Source organism: Aphidius gifuensis, linkage group LG1 (genome assembly GCF_014905175.1).
Source record: "Aphidius gifuensis isolate YNYX2018 linkage group LG1, ASM1490517v1, whole genome shotgun sequence".
In the NCBI taxonomy this organism is placed as follows: domain Eukaryota; kingdom Metazoa; phylum Arthropoda; class Insecta; order Hymenoptera; family Braconidae; genus Aphidius; species Aphidius gifuensis.
The window spans coordinates 9393175-9404728 of NC_057788.1; the positions used below are offsets into that span (position 1 = coordinate 9393175).

General features: G+C 25.9%; 1 protein-coding gene across 1 annotated transcript in view; it reads right to left on the reverse strand.

Annotated features, from left to right (window-relative positions):
* Nucleotides 1–11257, reverse strand: part of LOC122860348 (F-box/LRR-repeat protein 3-like) — a 28106-nt gene extending 16849 nt beyond the window's left edge. Inside the window, exons 1-8 of the mRNA XM_044164172.1 lie at nt 11170–11257; nt 10616–10872; nt 8963–9072; nt 7762–7961; nt 7210–7653; nt 5176–5302; nt 4205–4389; nt 3872–4156 (exon numbers count right to left, since the gene is read on the reverse strand). Of these exons, the coding sequence (XP_044020107.1) occupies nt 3872–4156; nt 4205–4389; nt 5176–5302; nt 7210–7653; nt 7762–7961; nt 8963–9072; nt 10616–10872; nt 11170–11257 (1696 nt within the window). The remainder of the gene's footprint in view (nt 1–3871; nt 4157–4204; nt 4390–5175; nt 5303–7209; nt 7654–7761; nt 7962–8962; nt 9073–10615; nt 10873–11169) is intronic.
* Between the last annotated feature and the right edge of the window lie 297 nt (nt 11258–11554).

Below are 11554 nucleotides of genomic sequence, written 5' to 3' on the forward strand. Positions count from 1 at the left end.
TTAATAACAAACTTACCATAAAAACTATTGGTTGTCCAAATGACACTGGAAGTGTAGAAAATAAATGAATTTCATTAATTTCTTTTGGAAGACTACTGATTATTGCAGAGAGTTTAGTTATAATATTATACGACTTGTACATGTAATTCACTATTATTTCAATGCATTTTAATTTATCCAACTGTGTAAATGCTTGAACAAAGTGACCAGCATCCCGTTCTAACGAATCGACGTCAAATTCACATTCAAGACTTGTTAAATTTTTACAGTGATCACCAATAAATGGCATGATACTTGAGTCACAAACATATGAAAGAGACAATTCATTTAAATAATTGCCACATCTTAATAATATTTCCTTGAGGTATGATTGTGTCAACAAACGGTTATTATAAGAACGTCCAATTGATGATTGACATTTGTATTTTTTAATGTCATACCAAGCAAGTTGACATGCCTCTTTCCATTTGGTACAAACTATAATAAAACATATCAAATTTAAAAATTAAGAACACAAACATTGTCATTATATTTAAAAAAAAAAAACTTTATTTTGATAATAATATTTACCTTTTTCCATGTTTATCCTTTCTGGTATTGGCAACAACATAATGATTTGTGCTAATGAGTCGTAATCCAATGAGTTGATGACAACTTTTGAATCCTTGTCACCCACATCAAAGATTTGTTGGTCTTTCACAACACATCTCCCCTTTGCACCCATTATGAGTAAATACTAAAAATGTTGTCGTTAACGTCGTCAAAAACTTGAGATCTTTTTAATACAGAAATTAAATATGTTGTTGATTTTTGCTCTTTTTTTATTATTAACAGAAATCCAAATATTTTTTACAAAAAAACTTAAAGGTTAAAAACACGAGGGTCACAGTTTTTTTTTTTTTTCTCAATAATAGCTTTCTCTAAGCCACCTTCAGCGTAATCTTTACCTGGAATTCTATGTGAACTCCAGGTGAACGAGTCACTGCAGCTTTTATAATTTTTTAAAAATTCCTTCTAGTCGATAAGTTAAATTCTACATTTGCTGTAAAATTCTGATTTAGAAGGCTACATCTATCTAGTAATACATGGAACATTATACAGCTGTTAAAAAAAAAAAAATCTTTAAGACATGGAGTTTCATAAGGAGGGTAATCTGTGACGTCACATTGTGTATTAGCATAGGGAGTTGTTGAAGCTTACGGAATGGAGCATGGAGTTTTATAAATTACCCTCCTTGTAGACCTCCATGCTTTAAGATTACCTATTATTTTATAGCTGAAATTATCAATCACATAAAATAATTATTCCATATTTAATTCACATTTAACGGCTCTATTTATTTAAACAATAAAAAAAAACACTATAAAAAAAAATTATTTCATTTATCTCTTTTTAAATTTTTCTTATTTATAAAATATTATCAATAAACTATATTATTTAATGGAATATTTATCAATTGAGAAATAACTTTAACTATTTCTATATTCTTTTGAAATTAATTTGCTCAAAAAACTATGTAAAACTGTTTATTAAATAAATCAATTAAAAATACATCTTTTGATATTAATTCGACAATTTAAAATGTTGACAATAAAATAAATTTAAAAATAATTTTTTTTTCTTCTTTAAGGTATAACTTGCCAAAATTTTTGGGGGCGTGTCCTAAATATACTGCCTATGCTTTTACATGGATAGTTTTTGCTCAACAAATAACTAAAAAATGGATCTTTTTTATGTTCTTATTAATAATACTTTTAGTAGAGAATTTTATCATTTTGCCTATTTTATTGCATAATAAATCATATTCTTGTAATTTAAAACAATTTTAATAGCTTCTTTATTTTCTCGTAATGAGGCAATAGTGCTTTTTGTCAGTTTCAAATAATTGATCTTGACGCTATCTTTAATATCTATATTTCATGAATGTATGTTTGTATGCTGTGTTGCTAAACATAGATGCTAAATTTCATAAATTTGTTGTTTAAATTTTTGCTTCAATGGTTGCTGCTGTGAGTCAATACTTGTTCTCATAAAAATTGTAAAAATCGTAATTTTAGCTTATATTTTATTAATTACGTGAGATTTATCTTATAAGCCTATTTCATCCTGGATATCAAAAATTCCTTATTTTTTTCTTTTATTATCTATTAATTTTTATAGGTGAGACCAAAACAAGTATTGTTTTGTTAAGTTCGTAGATATTTTCTAAATCTATAAGAGATGTTTAACCTCTCTAAATTATGTCAATTTGAATAATTATTAAAAAAAAAAAAGTATTATAACATAAAAACTGAATTGACAAAAAGATGCATTATTATTTCATTTATCTAAATTATTAATTTCATGAGCCTCAGACTATTTTTCATTTTGGCAAGTTATACCTTAAGGAATTTAAAAAATCACGTACATGCTTTTCTAACACAGCTTATTTTCCTCAGGAGTCAGGACTTCCTGAAGTCCCAAAGTTTGCATCTTCTACTTTATTATAAAATAAAACAAATCACATGAATTAAATTATGTGATTAACATCAGTTTTCAAATTAACGTTTGATATTGTTTCAGTAATCGAGTATATGCAGAGACTAGTTCTGAATTATATAAATTTTTTCTTATTTACAAAACAACCGGTTCATCTGGTGTAATAATCTCTCCTTTACTATCACCCTGCAATTATGGATCAGCATTTTGTAAATGAAGATGCATGAGTATTTTTGCATGCTTCTATTCCATTTAAAACAAGCACTGTGTACGAATTTTTTCATTCAATTTGACAATGTTCTGACAAGTGCTCCAACTATTGTTTCTTCACCAAAACTGCAGTCATCACGAAGATGTTCACTTACAACAAAGGATGAATCTTGCACCTTAAAACAAATAGGTCTAAAATAATATCAACACAACGCAATAGTCAAGTATTAAATATTAATATGTATTAAATTCAATATACTGTTTATTGTTTTTATTTATTTATTTATTTATTTAAATATTTTTCTTTTATTTTTTCCTTAAAAGAAGAATTAACTTGAAATTTGTTTTGTTGAAAGAACAAACAAGAAAAGAAAACAAAAAAAAATATATAATAATAATTTAAAACATTATAAGATTTGCTTTAATAATTCACTGTAAATTAAATTTTTTTAAAAAAATAATAATAGTAATATAATGAATTGAAACAAAAATATTGATTGCTCCACAAGTAAAATTGTATATTTATAAAAAAATTAATTAAAAAAACATTGTATAAAAACGCGTGAATTGTATCTGATAGTGATTCATTAAAAAAGGATAAATTTTCTTTTTGTTTTCCTAATAAAAATATTTTAATATAAGATTTATCACTTAATATGTTATTGATTCAATCGGACATGATTCTCGAGTCATTTAAAAAACAAATTTGTAAGTATCAACAAGTTAAAATACAAATAATTCTGTCACAACATATCTTTAGATGTCATTGGCTTGAGTATTTAAGAATTTACCTTATTTACAAATTTGTAAGTATCAACAATAACAGGCACATTTTTTAAAAAAATATGAAATGATTTTTTGAGCCACTTGAATATTATCAAAGCTGTAATTATATGTGTATAATTAAAGGTAAAAATAATTGTTCAATACAAAAAAATTTTTGAAAAAGTATATTTATTTTTTTTAAACTTTGATTTACAAAATTATTAGCATTGTCATTCTAATTTTCATGATTCCAACTAATATCAAAAACAAGTTATATTGAATAGGAAGAAGTCATACGATAAATTTAATTATGTGTTCAAGTATCCAACAACTAACCATTGAGATGTAATTATTGTCTCAGAAGAATCTACTATTGACCGATCAGATATTTTTATGTGTAAAATAATACCATTTGTACGATTTTTAGTTGCCTGATCAGCAGCAATAATCAAGTCAATTGTTATATTGTCAATAAAAGAGACATCAAGAAGTTCAAGATCTGGATTATTTTTTATAAATTGAATAATACCAGCATTAGTAAGTTTCTTGCATTCATTACAATGCAATTCTTTCAATCCTTTTAATTTTATGATGGAGCTGTCTGTAATAATATCAATATGACTTACATTAAGCTGTTGTAAATTTTTTAAGTTTGTTAAGCCAACGAGAGCTGTCTCAGTAAGACCCATGCAACCTCGGATTTCTAAATTTTTTAAGTTTTTACAATTATTAGCAATAGCAATAATTGTACTATCTTCAAGATTTTTTGAATTAGACAAGTTTAGATGTTCAAGGCATTGTAATTTTGATAACTCATCAAGAACAGATGAAGAAGACAATGGGTCAGTATGAATAGATGGTACTAGAGTACAAAGAGGAATTTCTAAACGTTTAAGTTTTTTACAATTGTTTGAAATTGCAATTACTGATTCTTCACTGAGCACAATGAGAAAAAAAAATATCAAACATTCAAGATTTTCAAACTCTGTCAACTTTTTTAAGGCGGTATTATTCATATTGTGATTACGATTTCGTACCTTCAAGTGTTTCAAATTCTTGCAATATTTAACAATTGTATTTGCTAAGTCAGGCGTTATTGTACAAGAAATACCAAGATATTCCAAGTTTTGAAAATTTATCCATCTTTTCAGACGGACTTGAGCTACATCATAACGACCACGTGGAATATCAAGATGTTTTAGATTTTTGCATGTACAAAAAATAGTTTCAAGTACTTTTGTAGAGAGGTTCTTCATATTTAGCCATATATATTGAGTCATTAGGTCAATATATTCCAAATTAACGAGTTTATTAAATAGAGGATACTCGTGGTCTTCGTCATATGGTCGAAAGTTGAGATGAACAAGTGTAGTTTTTTCTGATATTTCTTGAAGAATTATGTTGTCTAAATAGAGGCCTTGCACTGTCAATTTTTGAAGATTTATAAATTTTTTAAAACTCTAAAATAATAAAAATGATTTATTTAAATAATTTATATTTATTAAATTGATAGTATTGTTTGTCACTAGTCATAAACAACTAGTTGGTATTCAATAACAACTTACCATAAAAACTCTTAGTTTTCGAATCGACAGTAAATTTGATAATAAATGAATTTCATTGATTTCTTTTGGAAGACTATTAATTATTTCAAGTACATTAACTGTTTCATATTCGTTTTTGCTTTCCAGTATTATTTTAATGCATTTTAATTTATTCAACTGTGTAAATGCTTGAACAAAGTGACCAGCATCATATTTTAACGAATCAACGTTAAATTCACATTCAAGACTTGTTAAATTTTTACAATGATCACTAACATATGGTATAATACTTGAATCACAAACATCTGAGAGAGACAATTTGTTTAGATATTTACCACATCTTAATAATATTTCTTCGACGTATGATTGTGTCAACAAACGATTATTATAAGAACGTCCAATTGATGATTGACATTTGTATTTTTTAATGTCATACCAAGCTAGTTGACATGCCTCTTTCCATTTGGTACAAACTATAATAATAAACATATCAAATTTAAAAATTAATAATGGCAACATTGATATTTTATTAACAAAAAAAGAAACTTTATTTTGATGATAATAATATTTACTTTCTTCCATATCTATCCTTTCTGGTATTGGCAGAAACATGATGATTTTTGCTAATGAGTCACAATCCAATGAATTGATGACTACTTTTTGATCCTCGTCAGCATCATTCGAGATTTGTTGGTTTTCTTCAACACATATTTTTTTTGCATTCATTTTAAGTAAACTCTGAAAATATGTATTCAATAAATAATGATGAGTTTAAATGTATCACAACCAGGATAATAAAATAAACAAAAATAACCATAAAAAAATATATATATATTCCAAGATATATAGATCAATTAAAAGTTGATGACTTACCAGCATAATCAAGACCGATAAAATTATATTTAAAGCCAAACAATATATTGAATGTCATGCAACATGTTAAAATACAATTGATACACGACATCTTTTAATAAATGTAATTGTTAAAATAATACAGTTACCTTAATTGATCCTTTGATTAGGTGATAATTTATTTGGTAGTTAAACTTGGTAACGTATAAAAAAAAAAAAATAAACACCTTTATTTGATGATGACTTTTAATTAGACAATTTTGTACGTTTGACCGTTAATTGTTCTATTGTTATTTGTTAACTTTTGATATGATTGTATAAACATTAAACAGTCAGAAAAAAAAAAAAAAAAACCACTTGATCCCAGCTAGAAGTCTACGTTACCAACATGGTTTTGGTAACTAATGAGTTGACTACATTGTTGTAGTCAAAAGTTGTAGTCAAAAGTAGTCAAAAGTTTCAAGTTTTGAATAAAAATTTTTAAATGTTATAATTTATAAATAACTTATAAATAATAACAAACAAATAATCAATTGTAATTTATTGCCAGCTGTTAAGAAATAAAAATTAAACCGAGTGTATATATAAAATCACACTACGACAAATAATTTCACTGATTACTTTATTTGTTGCATTCAATCTTGTTGTATTTATTCTTTCATTATTTAAATTAAGATGCTTAATGGTTAATAAAATAAATAAAAATATTTATTATTTTTGAAATATAATCTTTAGAAATATTTTTGTCTGTATAATTATTTGTTTAGGTGTAGAATAAATAATCAATTTATTTTAGTAATGAATGATAATTTATTGAGAGAATATATTGTCAATAAGATGCGATTATCATATTCAAGAATTTACCTTACTTAAAAATTTGTAAGTATCAAAAATAACAGGCATGTTTATCAAGAAAATATAAAATGATTTTTCAAGCCATTTAAATATTATCAAAGCTGTGATTATGCATGTACAATTAAAGGTAAAAATAATTGTTCAATAAAAAAAAAATTATTCAAGAAAGTATTTTTATTATTGAACTTGGTTTTACAAAAATATTTATATTGACATTTGAATTTTTATAATTCCAAGTAATATAAAAAACAAGTAATAATAATAAAATGATTTTTTTACAATGTATTCGACTTGGTAACGTATTTTGTATGTGTTTTTGAGAATACATTATGAAAAAATATAACGCGTATGAATAAGAGAGAAATGTTATACGATAAATTAAATTATGTCTTTTTAATAAATATCATTTATTTTTCAACGACCAACCATTGAGATGCAATTGACTTATAATAGTCAAGTATTGACTGGTCAGATGTTTTTATGTGTAAAATGATACCATTTGTACGATTTTTAGTTGCCTGATCAGCACCAATAACCAAGTCAGTTGTAATATTATCAATAGAACAGATATCAAGAAATTCAAGTTCTGGATTATTTTTTATAAATTGAATAATACCAGTATTAGTAAGTTTTTCGCAATTAGAACAATCAAATTCTTTCAATCCTCTTAACCTGACAATGAAGCTGTCTGAAATATCAAGTAAGCTTACGTCTAGTTTTTCTAAATTTTTCAAGTTTGTTAAAGCAACAACGAGAGCTGTCTCAGTAAGACCCGGGCAACCTTCGATATCTAAACTTTTTAGGTTTTTACAATTATTAGCAATAGCAGTAATTGTACTATCTTTGAGATTTCCTGTATAACGCAATTTTAGATGTTTAAGATATTGTAATTTTGATAACTCATCAAGAACAGGTGGTGAAGAAAGTGGCTCACCATCAATAGACGGCACTATAATGCAATGAGAAAATTCTAAACGTTTAAGTTTTTTACAATTGTTTGAAATTGCGATTATTGATCTCTCGCTGAGCTTAAAGCACTTAAAATTTATTATTAAACTTTCAAGATTTTCCAACTCTGTTAACTTTGTTACAGCATTTTCATTTAATGAACGATAGGAGTATCTAAGTCTTAGACTCAAGTATTTCACATTCTTGCAATATTCAACAATTGTATTTGCCAAGTCAAGTGATAATTTATCACAAGGTAAACAAAGATATTCTAAATTTTGTAAATTTTTCCATTTTTCGAGAGGAATACTGTTTACATTAAAATAATCATATGGAATATCAAGATGTTTTAGATTTTTGCATGTACAAAAAATAGTGTTAAGTACTTTTGTAGAGAGTTCTTTGTCTACAAATTTCGTTGAAACATCACTTTCAGTTTCTATTTTAATATATCCCAAATTAACGAGTTTATCAAATAGAGGAAACCCTATGAGTATACCATGTACCTGAAGGTCAAGATGAACAAGAGTTGTTTTTTCTGCTATTTCTTGAAGAATAATTTTGTCTAAACAGAGGCCATTTAAAGTCAATTTTTGAAGTTTGTTAAATTTTCTTAAAGTCTGAAAATAATAGAAATTTATTTAAATAATTTTTATTTATTTTATTGACAGTGTTGATAAACAACTAGTTGGTATTCGATAAAAACTTACGAAAAGAACGGTTCGTTTACCGTACCAGCAACGTGTAGAAAGTAAATGAATTTCATTAATTTCTTCTGGAAGACTATCTATTATTTCAAAAAGACTAATTGTTTCATCATAGTAACCTCTTCGGTGTTCCACTATTATTTTAATGCATTTTAATTTATCCAACTGTGTAAATGCTTGGACAAAGTGATTATCCCTGATGGTTAATGAAGCAACGTCAAATTTACATTCAAGACTTGTTAAATTTTTACAGTGATCACCAATAAATGGCATGATACTTGAATCACAAACATCTGAGAGAGACAATTCTTTTAGATAATTACCACATCTTAATAATATTTTCTCGAGGTATGATTGTGTCAACAAACGGTTATCATAACAACGTCCAATTGATGATTCACATTTGTATTTTTTAATGTCAGACCAAGCTAGTTGACATGCCTCTTTCCATTTGACACAAACTAGAATAAAACGTATATCAAATTTAAAAGTCATAATAGAAACATTATTAACAAAAAAAATACTTTATTTTAATGGTAATATATACCTTTTTCCAAGTCTATCCTTTCTGGTATTGGCAGCAGCATAAAGATTTTTGCTAACGAGTCATAATCCAATGAATTGATGACAACTTTTTGATCCTTGTCACCATCATCAAAAATTTGTTGGTCTTTCTCAACAAATAATTCTATTGCACTCATTTTAAGTAAACTCTAAAAATATATATATAATAAATAATGAAGAATTCAAATGTATTATGCAACTGGAATAAAATAAACAGAAATATATTCCAAAGTATAGATCAATTAAAGGTTAATGATTTACCAGTAAAATTATATTTACCATGCCAAATCATGTTGAATGCGATGCAACATGTTAAAGTACGATTGATACATGTGATTTTTTTATAAATATAATTGTTGAAAGTACCTATGAATTTTTTTTACCTTAATTGATCCTTTGACTTGTTGATGATTAATTTAGTAGTTAATGCAATAAATTTTGTTCTTTTTCACTACACAATGTCATTGACTTGGTAATGTACTTTAAATACCCGTATTCAAAAAAAAAAAAGTAATAATTTAATGATCGGTTTTAATTAAACAATTTTGTACGTTTGACTGTTAATTGTGCTATAATTGTTAAAATGTTAACCTTTGCTATGAATGTAAGCAGTGAAAAAAAAAAAAAAACAACCCACAAGTGATCCCAGCTAAAAGTCTACGCTACCAACACGATTTTAAAAACTCATGAGTTGACTACAATTGACTACTGCATTTATTGAGTTGATCTTTCAAGTTGTGAATAAAAAATTCTGAATGTTATAAATGACAACAAACAAATAAATTGTGCTGTAATTTATTGTCAGCTGTTAAAAGTTAAAACCAGTGTATCATTGAATTACATCAAATAATTTTACTGATTACTTTATTTGTTCAGTTTAATCTTCTTGTTTTTTTTTTCTAAATTAAGATTTAGAAACTTCATTATTTTTGAAATATAATATTTGTTTTTCATTTTCGAAAAATCTCTCGAAATATTTTTGGTAATATGAATATTTGTTTAGGTAAATAATTAATCAATATTTTTTGAGAATGATTATTTCTTGCAAGAATATGTTGCCAATAAGATGCAATTATCATATTCAAGAATTTACCTCATTTACAAATTTGTAAGTATCAACGATAATAGGCACATTTTAAAAAAAAATATAAAATGATTTTTTAAGCCACTTGAATATTATCAAAGCTGTAATTATATATGTACAACTAAAGGTAAAAATAATTGTTTGATACAAAAAAATTTTTGTGAAAGTATATTTTTTTTTAAATACTTTGTTTTACAAAATTATTAACGTTGTCATTAGACTTTTCATGATTCCAACTAATATCACAAACAAGTTATATTAAATTGAGAAAAGTCATACGATAAATTTAATTATATGTCCAAGTATCCAACAACTAACCATTGAGATGTAATTATTGACTCAGAAGCATCTATTATTGACGGATTAAATATTTTTATGTATAAAATAAGACCATTTGTACGATTTTTAGTTGCCTGATCAGCAGCAATAATCAAGTCAATTGTTATATTGTCAATAAAATAGACATCAAGAAGTTCAAGATCTGGATTATTTTTTATAAATCGGATAATACCAGCATTAGTAAGTTTCTTGCATTTGTTACAATGCAATTCTTTCAAGCCTTTCAATTTGCTAAGAAAGCTGTCTGTAACTATATCGAGAAAGCTTACATCTAGTTTTTCTAAATTTTCCAAGTTTGTTAGAGCAGCAAGAGCTGTTTCAGTAATCGTACTGCAACCTCGGATATCTAAACTTTTTAGGTTCTTACAATTATTAGCAATAGCAATAATCGTACTATCTTTAAGATTTCTTGCATCACGCAAGTTTAGATGTTCAAGATATTGTAATTTTGATAACTCATTAAGAACAGATGGAGAAGAAAGTGGCTCACCATCAATAGATGGTTCTAAAAAGCCACCAAGAATTTCTAAACGTTTAAGTTTTTTACAATTGTTTGAAATTGAAATTATTGATTCTTCACTGAGCCTTGTGCGAAAAAGCAATATTAAACATTCAAGATTTTCCAACTCTGTTAACTTTTTTAAAGCGATATTATCCATAGTGTGATGGGGGTTTTGTATGATTCTCAAGTGTTTCAAATTCTTGCAATATTTAACAATTGTATTTGCAACGTCAGGCATAATAGTACAAGAAATACCAAGATATTCCAAATTTCGAAAGTTTTTCCATTTTTTGAGAGGAATTTTAGCTACATCATAAATACCATATGGAATATCAAGATGTTTTAAATTTTTGCATGTACAAAAAATGGTGTTGAGTACTTTGTAGAGAAGTTCTTCATATTTAGCCATATATATCGAGTCTCTATTTTAATATATTCCAAATTAACGAGTTTATCAAATAGAGGAACTCGTGGTTTCAGTCATATGGTCGAATGCTAAGATAAACAAGTGCAGTTTTTTCTGCTATTTCTTGAAGAATTATGTTGTCTAAACATAGACCATTTAATGTCAATTTCTTAAGATTTTTAAATTTTTTAAAACTCTGAAATAATAAAAATTATTTATTCAAATAATTTATATTCATTCAATTGATAGTATTGTTTGTCAATGGTGATAAACAACAAGTACATATTCAATAACAACTTA